Here is a 12,906-nt window from a genome sequence, read left to right on the forward strand (position 1 = left end):
TAACTCCTGCAACTTCTATATTGCCAAATCTTCCTGCTGTCACTGCTTTCTCCCCCAGTTCTTCTGCAGGACACCAGAGGGACAGCCCCACATGAATAAAACACATTTGCAGTGAATCAATGGGGCACTTCACTAACTTCAGGCTCTCAGGTAATAAATAATCAAACCAGTTTTAAGCACATCCAGATGGTGTAGCACTGCAACAAGCATGACCCAGATTTGATACTGCAACACAGCAAAACAGAAACAAAAGCCACATGCCTGCTCCACCTGGAAAACATCCTGTTTACATGCAGCTTCCTAAAACAAGTAGAAGCTTCTAACACATTTGAATACTTTGAACCATTTAGAGACAACACAAACTCAGGTAAAGAAAATTTATTCTTTCAGTAAGTCACAGCCAGCTCTTATGCGACCAGGGCAGAAGCTGTCGATGATTCACTAAAAAGAGAGGAGAGAAATATTATTTCCAGAGGCAGTTTTTCATACTAGTTGTCAAAAACAAAATTCAGTTAAAAGTTTTAACTATCAGTTAACTACTACCAGCAACTAAGTCACTATTTAAAAATTTTTATATTTCATTCTTCCTTTTACCATAAAAATCCTAGGGTGACAGCACAAAACCATCTTTAAAAGCCAGGCTAGCTGCACTTGAGTCTCCTTAGAGAAACAAGGCTAATCCTAACATCTATGGGAATTCTACGGTGGTTATGTCTCCTAGAGAAAAGCTACAAATTACTTTCCTTTCTGCCGCAGCTACTAAGCTGTTTTTCACTAAGCTTTGAAAGAGACATGAACTGTAGAAGTACCTGAGAACCAAGACCACAGTTTGAAGTGTTATAAAAATTGCCTGGTAATGACCTCTTTTGTTGGGACCATGACTTTTATCCAAGAGTTACAACAGTCATTTTACCCAGGTGTAAGTTTCACTGCTTTTTCAGTTGATCGTTTATGAAAATATTCTCTGCTGTCTGGTGTGTGATACACACCTATCACAATGCACCCTTCACCCTCTCAATAACAGCCCCAGCACAGTTTACAAGACCTCACAATTTTCACTGCCAAGAGGAATGCAGGAGAAGACTTACTACTTCCAGTTAGGTGGCAGCACTCTCTTGGTTTTGTAGTAGCGAGCCAACCTATGGATCCTGCTCTCAATCAGAATCAGGCGGAACTTGGCATCTTTGTCCTGGAAAACAAAGTTACATTACAACCCCAATGTTACAACTACTTGGAATTCTCGATGTAGAATTCAGATGAGTTTCAGAAAAGCAAATAATCCACACCTACTGCTAAAAACTTCACATTTCCATTACCAAAGCTTCCATAAAGTTAGAGCAGGACCAGAAATACATGTTTTGAACATTGCTTTTAAAATACTTTTCACAAAGACCATTCTCCTGATCAAAATGCCTCCCCAGCCTCAGAAGTTTACTCAAAGGTGGGCTAACACTACATGAAGAGTCTTTGCTTTGCCAAGCTGCACATGAACTGCTATGTAATTTAAAACCACAGACACTGAGTTATCTAATTAAAGGAGCACTCACCTTTCTGTTTCTCTCAAGATGCTTGCGAACAGCAACTGCTTTCTTGATCAAGTGATAAAGATCCTCTGGGAGGTCTGGGGCGAGTCCTTTCGACTTAAGGATTCTCAGAATCTTGTTGCCAGTAACAAAGCGAACCTGGGCAACACCATGGGAATCCCTCAGGATCACACCTGAAACAAACATGTACATCTTACACTGAAAAGAAGAAACATACACCAACAAATCTTGTGAAAGTGACCTTACAGTTACAAGCTACCCAAAAAAAAGGTTATCCAAGTTAAAAACCTGGCAACTGAAGAAATGGTAGACAATGAGTGAACAAAATACAACTTAGAAAAGGCACAACACTTTATCTGGGAACACTTAAAAGACAACTGACTCCCCCATCATGCTTAGGGCAGGTAACACATGAGATGCTCATATTTTCCAATACTACCAGAAAATTTTCAACAGCACTCATTAAAGCAACGTATTCAATCATTCTATGGATTCCTCTAGAAGGAGTTAATATTGCTTTGCGGATTACAATAGTTAAAAAAAAAAAGCATTTACAGAGCACCTATTTAAGCTGCATATATAGCTCATGACCATATAAAGCTGTGTCATGCAAAAACTTCAGCTCTGGAAGGGTTCAAACCCCAGAACCAGAATGGTGCAGCCGCAGTGCCTGGCTCAATGAACTCCACAGGGCTGCTGGTATTGGAAAATTTCCTCCAGGAAACTGGGCACACCAAACTTCCCTATAACACCTATTAGTGGCCATCCCTAAGGACAGCCTGTAAGATGAAGCAGATGCTGCAAGTCTTCCACTTGAAAAAAACAAAACCCACTGCCTCACCAAATATGCTCCCTGCAAGAACAACACAAATAATGTCCCTGTGTTTGGCTTGCTGATCCTTGTGGCAAGATATTATCCTAGGAATCTCAATAGGATCCACAGTGAACACAGGAACACCAGAAATGCTGTTCTCTTAGCATGTTATTTAATATAGGTTGAAGGAACAATTACAATATTACTGTCAGAAAAATGTGTATTTGTCCCCATTCAGAAGTGGTTTATAATCCTTACCAATCTGGGAGGGAGTCAGGCCTTTTTTAGCCAACTTGTAGATCTGTTCCTTTACATCATCAGAAGTAAGCTTCAGCCACTAAAAAAAAAAAAGAAAAAAAAAAAGCCAAACTGATTAAAAACTGCTTAATACAGAGGCACAAGCAAGCTACATTAAAACCCTTAATAAATGGTAGAAAGAAATGCTTTATAATACTTGAGAAAACTGAAAGAAAAGGCTGAAAAAGCCTGAAAAAAGCTGAAAGAACTGAAATTGCACTTTTAACGACAGAAATTTTTCAGCATATAATAAACCTATAGAGCTAGTGAAATGTCACGGGGAAAGCAGGGGTAAGGATGAGAGCTAACATTTAAAAATCTCCATAAGTCCCCCAATCAACTGCTTTATCATCATTTCACTTTAACTGCCACACCAGAAGCACAAATCTAATAGTACAGACAAACAAATCCCTGCCCTTGGGAAGGAATTCTTTACCTAGGTCCTTTGACAAATACAAAATTGAGACACATTTAGCCACCTCTCAGTAAAGTACCTACAGAGGTAAGTGAAAAATCAGACTTTAAGTACACTAACTAATTAAAAACCAAAATGAACCTACCAAGATGGGACTCTGCCTGTTCTATTAATTTTATGTTAAACAGTACAGATAAAGCCAATGCTTCCGTGATTATTAATGGGAAAACAATACCAACAAGCTACGTTATCCTGGTTTTCCATGAGCTGCTTAAGCACCTGATCTTTTAAAATTTTTAGTAGTCACAGTATGAAATAGAAAAGCACAGCAAAAATAAACATTGAAGTGCTCTAAAGATCACCATTTAAGACAAAATACAAATAAAACTAAGCAAAAAAATCCCCACAGGATTTTTAAAAAACCAATATAGCACTTGATCATTCTAATTGTTATTAAGCAGCCTAACCATCAGCAGTACTTCAAGCAGCTTCATATTACCTTGCTTTTAATTGTATCTATTTAATTTCAGATTGTTTTTTTAGTTTATGTTCTCATTTCACTGTTTTTTACTCTATGCTTTTGCACATGCAGCACAAATTGTTCTTTCTCCCAACAGATCCTCCAAGAAATGATCTTGCAAAGGAGAACAGAGAAAGCAATTTCAAGTGGAAGTACCCTTGAAAGAACTAAGAGCATATAAAAACTGCCTCGTTTAGTCCCCTGACCAACAAAGTAGTTGTTAAATATTTTTGAAGGCAATCGATTTATTCCACAATTGCAAATTCGAGTGTGAAAACAGTGATTTAATCTCTAGGCATTATCAGCATACAGACTCGAAGTGTTTGAAGAAATACTTAAATAGAAAAAGGTACGAAGACGAAGAGACTTCTTTGCCAAACAAACTATCTGTCCAGGAAAAGGCACTTTGCTTTTTCAATATACTAAGGATCATCTCAGAACCACAGAATTTTTAGGGTTGAAGGGCTTTTGGAGATCATCTAAGGGAATCATCATCTTGGGGATGCCTCCCCAAAGCAGGGTCACCTCGAGCAGACTGCAGAGGAGCGCATCCTGGGGGGTCTTGAATGCTTCCACAGAGGGAGACGCCACGAACCCTCCGGGAAGCCTGTTCCATCACATGCCCAGGAAGCATTTACACAGGCCACAATTTGAAAGCCATGACGCAAAATACTACAGATCTCGTTTTCTTTCCTTCCGTGGGTACCCTGAGCAGCACTGTGGGTCCCGAAGCGCGCACGGGGCGGGGCAGATTCAGGGAAGGTTCTGGGGAAGGGACTCACCGTGGGCACGCTGCGCCTGTAGGGCAAGGCCGACTGGGACAGGCCCTTTCTGCGGGAGGAAGCACATCAGACACTCAGCGCCCGAGCTAAGGGACTCGGCCTCTCGGCCGCGGCCCGAGCCCTCCCCACCCCGCCGCCATGTCCACACGGCCGCCCGCCTCCCTCGCCATCCCCACACGCGCCGGAGCGTTCCGGCAGCATCCTTCCCGCCCCCGGCCCGGGTCGCGGCGCTCCCCGAGTCCCCTTGAGCAGCCCCGGGCCGCCCCCCGGGCGCGGCCCGGCCCGGCCTTGCGGCTCACCCCGGAGCGTGCATGCGACCCATGATGGCGGCAGAGCAGAGCGGGGAGAGAGGAGCGGCCCCGCCCGCGACTTCCGCAGGAAGCGCCGGCCCCGCCCCCAGCCCGCGGCAGCCAATCAACAACGTCCGCGCCGTGCCACGCGCGCGTCCCCTCAGCCGTCCCGCCCGGAGGCGCCCCCGCCCCTTCCCATCACAGAGCTGGCCACGCTTTGGGTTTTATTCCAGAATAGTGTTTAATGTACGTACAGGAGAGTTACGGAGTCACAGCGAACCCGCCCGACGCGGCCATATTGTACATCTTTATTACCGTTTAATTAAAGTATTTGGTTCTCAGAGATACACAGACGGAGGGAGGCACCTTGCTCTCGCTGCCCTCCGCCCCCCGCCCCGTCAGGGAGCGCCCGGGGAGGGAGGACACAGCGGGCCCCAGGGCAGCCCCGGCCTTAAGGCAGGTGACGGGGGTTCTACACGACCCTACATTTGTAAAAACAGAGAAAAGAGCGTTTACCAAAGATCGCACATGCGTCCAGAGACAGGCAGCTGTAGGTCGTACAAAGGCAGTAATAAAAAGTTCAGTGCAAAGTTGGAGGTTAGTAGAGGAAGAGGTCCTAGCGCAAGCTGCTGCTCTCGGATACCAACACAAGGTCTGGAGGGACAATTACACTTCTGGCTGCAGGTCAAACGGTGCGTAAAAGTTTTTAATTTTCATTAAACAAGATAAAAAAGCTGTTAAAACTACATTTTCTAGCTACTTAGCATACTGGTAAATTCTATCCAAATCAAATATTGCCCTCTTTCACATCCATCTTCCTTCTTCTATGTAGCAGAGTAAATTCTTATTGCAACGAGTTTTTTTGTAATTGAGAATAGTGCAAAGAGGTGCAAGCTTGGTGCTGGTCCTCTACTTGCGTGAGGAGAGGCCAAGGCCAGATCCCATAAACAACATAAAATCCATGACCATAAAAAGCTCCAGCCAGTGACAATTTTGAAAAGGAAGGGAAAGGCACAAAATGAGTTAAGCTATGAAGAAGATTAAATCAGAAGTCAGGACATGTGCTAACAATAATACAGTACTATACTTTTTTCTTTTTTTTTTTCAGTCCAGACAACTGTTAAAACTGCAAATCATTTTTTAAATGATTTTAGTTTAATGTATTTTGTGCTGTAAGACACTGTGCTTTAATAGCAAACTGCAAAAAAGGCAGTCCATATTGCTTTCATTTTATTTCACAATGGAACGTTTCACAAAAACAGTAGTCTACTTTCCTGTGTTTAAGTGACTTGTGATTCTAATGATGGAATGGAGTAAGTCTCAAAAGCATCAAGTGAGCAGGAAATATATCTAGTTAGTTATATAGTTTATTATTTACAGGCTATATACTAAATGAAAAATATGCAGAGGATGCCTACTACAACTGGGACTTGCTAGCGCCCATTAGTATTGGCCCAGTTTCTAACATTCAAGATATCATATCATTACCTTTTTAATTGCAGTAATTCCTATTAAATTGGACCGTGAATCATTTAGGCACCAGGATATTCAAGTTTACTTCTCTCTTCTGTATTGAAGGGAGATTGCTCAATAGCAGGGGAAGGAAAATTGGACTATAAAGTAGGTTTTTAGTGTTGGATAAATAGAAGGCTTTCCCTGTATTGTGTCCTTGTTCATACTTGCATATTTCACTTTAAAAGACTGCTTCAAGATTTTGTACTAAAAAAGTGTGCTACTTTAGAGCTTTGTTTACACAGAACATGAACATCCTAAATCCCAAATAACGTGAACAAAAAGGTGACACCTGTAGTGCAGAAAGGCCTAATTAAATAACCAGTGGTATCAACGGGAGATAATGACATTTGCACTCCACTGTCACAATATATTCAAATCTAATGCTCCTTGGAATTAAGTATTTTAATGGGAGTAGTTCTTACTGGGAGTGAGAAACAGTATTGCTGTTTTGATTTTTTTTTTTTCCTTTAGCAGTTCACAGCCAAGTTCCTCTCTCAAAGCTGTTAACTGAACTAATTTCTGGCCTGCGATTCATCCAGTAGTGGTGCTTTTCAACTACAGGCCACCCTTTCCCTGGAAGCATAGATGCAAATGCCACTTTGGATTAGTGTTTGAATCTGTTCCACACTTAATCACTGCAGTACTGAGAAGTTCTAGAAATTACAGCAAAAACCCCCACTGAGAAGCTGGGCACATTTCCTACGGTACCACATTCAGCCAGTCTTCATTCAATGTTTGGAGACCCCGGGTAGATGATGGAGTAGAAAAAACGTATTTAAGTTGAACAAATTGTGAAGATCAGTATAAGTGATGCTATTTGTAAATAACACATCCTGGGAAAAGGCTTCCAGTAGGACCTGTAAGGTATCAAATATGAGAATGTTCCCCCTTTATAAGGAGCAGAAAGTTAATATGTATACATATTTAAATACCAGAAATGAGGTAAAAGAGAAGCATTTGAATAAGGCACCATTAATTACAACTTCCATGATTGGCACTCACTCCAGTAAGTCTCAGAAAAGCATGAATCTGGGATTAAATGTAATGCTTAAGAATTTTTCCAGCCCTTCAACCTTCATTTCTACAGGTGTGTGTGCAGCCACCAAAATTTTACCTGTCGCTGTTTCTATGATGTCTCAATTAGTAGTGGGAATGTAATCCTAAAATATGCAATTTCTTTGATGTTCTCCAGCATCATGTCATGGATGACACAAGAGTGGCAACAAATTAAAAGAAAAAATGCACTGCATCCACAGGCCTTATAATTGAGTTATGGTTCAACCAACCAGCATAGTCAAACTGCTCATATCACTTTCACTGATGGTTTAAAAACCCCTTCCTTTATCCACAACTCTTAAACATTTACAAATGATGCTTTGATAACATCACATGGGTATAAAACAGTTCTTTTTTGCAATCCTCCAAATTAGGCTACCTGAACATTGGTCCAACGTATCTGTTGAAACGGAGAGTCTCTTGTTTTAAGATGTACAGGTTATCTTCAAGTAGGAAGATGCAGAAAGCACAAGTGAATACAACTGTTCTGTTCTTACTGAGTTCACAGATAGGGTACAGCAGTCAGTTGATACCAGTTAACAGTCTCCTTGCTCAAGTTGAAGTCCTTTAGTGGGAGTGTAATTCCACCTAGGAAGAAGTTCTCACGTAACGATTCTGCACTGAGCACACTTAACTGGAGCTCCCTCTGTTTCAGAGTCTCCATGCTGTATCCGCTGTACACGAGCTAGGACATGAAAAGACAAGAATCTTCTGGTTAGCCAAAAGAAATTACCCAAACTGCCCTTTCTTCTGACTGCTCAGCTACTGACAGATACCTGAACTGTACATCGTGACCATTCAGTACGTCCCTTTCTCAGACAATAGGCTGAAGGACATCCCTATTTTATTTTGTGTTCCTAATGTTAAGTGTTCAAAGGAGTATTTTTTCACTGAAGTACTATTTACATGCCAAGACTTCTGAATTCATTTTTCTCCACATCATGAGTCAGTGAATCCAGGGCAGGGAGATTCTTAGTTTTAAGATTCCTTTCCTTTTCCACATCAATCCTCAGAGTGAGTCTGAGCAATTTCTGCTTACTTGTAATAGCGCACTGACACAACTCAGTTGTTTTGTATTTAATCAGGGCACAAAGTTTTCAAAACAGTTCCTTTTCCATTTATACGTATTCACTTTTTTTTTTTTTTAGATAAAATCCTTCTTAGAATAAGATATTATAGCAAGCTATAGGAAGTTGTCACATAAATTTTAACTTACCATTTCATTGAAAGTTGGGTTTCTTGTCTTCCGGGAGATTTTGGTTTTGCGTTTGGATGTTTTATGTGTGTCTGGAAGTAAGTAAGTTTTCACATAGGGATTTGGATCTGCACCATCTTCTGTAGCCTACAGCCAAAGAAACAAGACAAAAACTAATTAGTGCTCAACTGTTTGCGTATTTTTTTTTTCAAGTGTCTAGACTTTGCAATCAAGCTAATCAAAAGCAACAGTTAATTAAGCTGGCAGTTGAGAAATCTAGAGTAAAAGAGAGAGTTTCACCATTCCTGCATCAATCTAAGATGGTAATTGAAAAAATGGAAAGCTTTTGGCAGTGAGTGGAGTATTGCCACTTACCAGGTCTTTGATGTGCATCACCATGACAAATAGAGTGCTATTTCTATAGGATATGGATAGCTTCACTTCTCCTCCCACTTTGCCTGAGGTAGGACTTGATGGAATTGTATCTGAAATAACAGACAATTATTTCTTCTGTAATATTGGTACATTTTCATCACTACTACACTAACTTGTCACATATGGGAAAAAATAGAAGCCTTAGACCAAGTTCAGCTCCTGATTTTATTTCTAGATCCCAAACAGGGGCAAGGCTATAGACTTTAAAGGTTTTTGCATTCCCCTGCAAGAACCATCTTGGAGGTTTGGAGTGAAAAACCTGATTCAGTCAAGCCATAAACAAGCCCAAGTGATCACACATATTATTGCAATTTTTAGTATATATGTCCTTGAAACTGCATATAGGCACATTTGGAAAGACAGTGACGCAGTTTTCCATGAGAGAAAACTACAGTTAAGTAAAAAACATTTCACATTGTAAATGTGCTGTACCATATAATCTAATTTATAAACATCCCTTACCTGCAGGTCTGGCTATTCCATCTATTCCTTCCACTTTGTCATCACGAAGTAATGGATGGAAAAAAGTATAAACAAGATCACACTAAATTTGGAAGAAATGGTACATGTTAGTTTAAGTGTTAAAAAGCACCAAAACTTGAAAACTTGCATTCCATTTAAATTATATGTACTCACTTCTGCCACCTCTGGAGAACTGTTCATCAGGCTCTGTATGTAGCTGTTGAGTTCCACTTTTCTTTTGGCTGCTACATCTTTGATGTGTGTTCTTCCCAGAACCATCTTATTAGGAAAGCTGAGAAGAAACATGAAATGTTTCATGTTATGAAAACATGAGAAGAACAACACAGAGTTTTCAGTTAATTTATCAGAAGTAAGTACAATAGGATTTCATTGTCATTTCCATCCTGAAATGCTGACATACATTTGGTTGGGTTTTTTTGCCAACCCAGAGTAGAAACACAGCATGCAGATAGGTTGTGACACTCCAGAAAGGCAAGGAAATATTTATAGGTAATTATTATATGTGATATGACACACATGCCACAACACCGATCCTCTGGATCTCCTCCTTAAAACTGAGAGACAAATGTTCTCCCTTAATCGCCAACTTTGAGGTCTAATTTGCCCCTCAGCAGTTTTGTCATTTCAAGCTGTTTCTTCCTCCACCCAGCTGGGAGCAGTTTTGTTGCTTTTGTAATAGTGATGAGTGAGTTAGGAACGTACCCTGGTAACTTCCAAAGAGGAAAGAGAATGCCAAGTTTGTTGTGGAGCTCCTGGAACTCATCAAATGTTCGGAAGACAAACGTTGGCTCAACTTGCCCTTCTCTCAAAACTCTCACTACATAGATCTGCCCAAAACACAAAAATAAAAGTAGCTAATATAAAAATATTATAAAATGACTTAATTTTCTTCACAATCAGCTCTTTCTCCTATAGTAATCCTTCTCCTGAATACATATCCAATTACTAAATCCCTTATTCCACCATTTGCATCTTGTAGTAGAGTTAGAATTATAAATAGCCCTTAAGGCAAAGTAACATCACATGATCTTCCCATAAGGTAGAGCCACAGCTGAGAGGAGGATGAAGGTAGGTAAGGCTGAGCTGTGCACACTCTCCCTTTGAAGCCTCCCTGGAAGTTCATACCAGGTATACAAAATATTAATACTGGTGCAGGAGTACACCAAAACATGTATCTGTGAGGCCAAAACTACCACAGAACCTTTCAGGTGCATTTTTAAAATTTAATTCCCTCCTGATTCTAAAGGATTCCACTTTTAAAGTGATAATTTGGTGGGAGGATGCAAGTGCACTGCATTATACAAAAATATTTTTTCAAAGTATTGTGGGTACAGTCCCAGAATACATTCACATTATTTGAGGGAAATTAAGTTTGAGAGCTACACAGAAAATTCAGTTCAGTGGCCTCATTTTATGTGTACAGGAGTTGAACTTATGACATATAATTTAACTTTAAACATCAAGACAGAATCTAGACCATCCTAACAGTTTCCTGGAAGAGGCAAGGCTGTTGTGACTTAGATCAGGAGTACTCAAATACATTTATTATACAGTGATTCAATACAAAGCTCTTCACTTCAGCATTGGTCAGATATGCAAACACAGCTTGGAAAGAGATACATTTGCATCTATCAATATAGCTCACATTATAAAAAATTCAGGACAATGGAACTTGAGCTGATTACTCCAGCCCAGCAAATAGCAGTAGACAAATGAAACAACTAAAAAAAAAGTAAAAAAGGTTGCACACCTGCATAGGAATAAAAATATTAAGTCTCAAAGTGTAACCCAGGTCTATTAAAATCCTGATGGCAACTTGCAGTGGTTAGTGCCTCTAGTAAGACTAAGAGTGTAAGTCCATTAGTACAGGAAACAATGCTTTTACTTAGGAGGAACAAATCAAACTTTACTGGAAGGTCAGACCAAAACCAGTGTGTCTGATTTAACGACTCCTACTCAGGAAGGAGCCATTTTACAGAAGTCAGCTACATTAAAGCCCATCAACATGACTCAAATTCCTGTATTTTAAAATAATCTCCACCAACACTACTTCTGCCCTTTCTAATTCCTTTGAGATTCTTTTCAAGAGGTGTTTTCATTTTGAAAGATATTATGGGATGCTAGAAATGCCAGTCTGTGCTCTAGCAGTGCTGTTGCTGGATTACCCTGGCCAGCAGCTCAGCACCAACACAACTGCTTGCTCACTCCCACCCCCTCACCAGTGGGACAGTGGGGAGAACAAGAGCAAGAGTGAGAAGAGCTGTGGGCTGAGATAAAGACAGTTCTGGGGAGGGAAGGTGACACAAGACAATCACCACAGCCCACAAGCAGGTCCATGTTCAGCCAGTTCTCAAACAGCCACCTTGGAAGACAACCCTGTCCTGTCCTCTGCCTTCTTCCTGTACCCGCAGTATTTGTTGCTGACAGTGACATTATACACTGTGGAATTATACACTCTGGCTGGTTTTGGTCAGCTGTCCCTGCTGTATCTTGTTGGAAGAAAATACACTATTATCCTCCCTGAGTGCAAACAGCTCCCGCATACTTACGTAATGTTTATCTGGGTTGTATCTCTTCTGATACGTAAACACAGACACTTGTTTGATTCGGCCGTCTTGTTTGAGAGAATAGGTTTTAGCAGAAAATGACAGGATGGCCTCATCGTTAGAAGGCAGACCTGAGAAACGCAGCTGAGCCAAGTTGTGAATGAAGAAATTGAACTTTGTGGCAACACTTCCCAGACTGGATTCAATCAGTCTAGAAAAAGAAATTGTCAAAAAACGCAAAAGTGGTTCTGTCAATGTATCAGACTGAAGTCTAAGAAAAATAAACCCTATTTCTTGCTGACAAACAAATGGTTTGTAAGAGTGATCAATGGGCTATATAATTAGTATCATATCAACATTTAATAGAAGACTCAGTATCCAAACTTTGGAATAGTTTTTAATTGAAATCGTGAAGGTTTTCCAGACACGCGTCCAACTCTGGAGCCCTGGCAAGACATGGACCTGTCGGAGGAGGTCCAGAGGAGGGCCACAGAAATTATCAGAAGGATGAACACATCTCCTGTGAAAACAAACTGAGAAAATGGGGATTGCTCAGACTGGAGAAGGCTCTGGGGAGATCTTACTGTGGCCTTTCATGGGGAGGCCATTCGTACTTAAAGGGAACTTACACATAAGATGGGGACAAACCTTTTAGCAGGACCTATTGTGACAGGACAAGGGATAAAGTATATGAGGATAGATTCAAATTAGATATAAGAAATTTTATTTTTTTTTTACAGTAAGAGTGGTGAAACACCAGAACAAGCTGCCCAGAGATGTTGGCCTTTAAAGGTCCATTCCTACCTAAACTTTTCTATGATTCTAAGTGGCATGCACACCACTGCAGTTTCCCCTGTATAGCTGAAGTACAGTACCACTTTTCTAACACATAGCAACACCTCAGTTACACTGCATGTACTCCTCCACTGGGGCATCATCCCTCCCTCCCCAGTGTGCAAAAGCACCTCTCCAAGAGAGAACTTCTTTACAATGCTTTCCATCATATACTCTGCT

General features: G+C 40.7%; 2 protein-coding genes across 4 annotated transcripts in view; both read right to left on the bottom strand.

Annotated features, from left to right (window-relative positions):
• Window positions 1–363: 363 nt before the first annotated feature.
• RPS13 (ribosomal protein S13) lies at window positions 364–4,780 on the bottom strand. Its single transcript, XM_058830306.1, has 6 exons — window positions 4,672–4,780; window positions 4,373–4,421; window positions 2,617–2,695; window positions 1,548–1,717; window positions 1,089–1,189; window positions 364–441 (listed from the first exon to the last, which is right to left on the bottom strand). The coding sequence occupies exons 1-6, from the start codon at window positions 4,692–4,694 to the stop codon at window positions 408–410; spliced, it is 456 nt and encodes a 151-aa protein (XP_058686289.1). The 5' UTR covers window positions 4,695–4,780; the 3' UTR covers window positions 364–407.
• Window positions 4,781–4,884: 104 nt separating this feature from the next.
• PIK3C2A (phosphatidylinositol-4-phosphate 3-kinase catalytic subunit type 2 alpha) overlaps window positions 4,885–12,906 on the bottom strand; it is a 50,398-nt gene continuing 42,376 nt past the window's right edge. For all 3 annotated transcript variants that reach the window (XM_058830295.1, XM_058830277.1, XM_058830288.1), the window contains exons 27-33: window positions 11,896–12,103; window positions 10,049–10,173; window positions 9,500–9,617; window positions 9,326–9,407; window positions 8,804–8,913; window positions 8,450–8,575; window positions 4,885–7,918 (exon numbers count right to left, since the gene is read on the bottom strand). In XM_058830295.1, coding sequence (XP_058686278.1) covers window positions 7,736–7,918; window positions 8,450–8,575; window positions 8,804–8,913; window positions 9,326–9,407; window positions 9,500–9,617; window positions 10,049–10,173; window positions 11,896–12,103 — 952 coding nt within the window. In that variant the 3' untranslated portion in view covers window positions 4,885–7,735. The remainder of the gene's footprint in view (window positions 7,919–8,449; window positions 8,576–8,803; window positions 8,914–9,325; window positions 9,408–9,499; window positions 9,618–10,048; window positions 10,174–11,895; window positions 12,104–12,906) is intronic.

This window comes from Poecile atricapillus, chromosome 1 (genome assembly GCF_030490865.1).
Source record: "Poecile atricapillus isolate bPoeAtr1 chromosome 1, bPoeAtr1.hap1, whole genome shotgun sequence".
In the NCBI taxonomy this organism is placed as follows: Eukaryota; Metazoa; Chordata; class Aves; order Passeriformes; family Paridae; genus Poecile; species Poecile atricapillus.

Excerpts from the sequence above, each read along its gene's own strand:
- RPS13 (XM_058830306.1), bottom strand. The coding sequence starts at position 4,694 with ATGGGTCGCATGCACGCTCCGGG. Across the intron at positions 1,190-1,547 it reads ATCTTGAGAGAAACAGAAAG|GACAAAGATGCCAAGTTCCG; the intron begins GTGAGTGCTCCT and ends TTTGTTTTCCAG. Across the intron at positions 442-1,088 it reads CTGCCACCTAACTGGAAGTA|TGAATCATCGACAGCTTCTG; the intron begins GTAAGTCTTCTC and ends CTCTCTTTTTAG.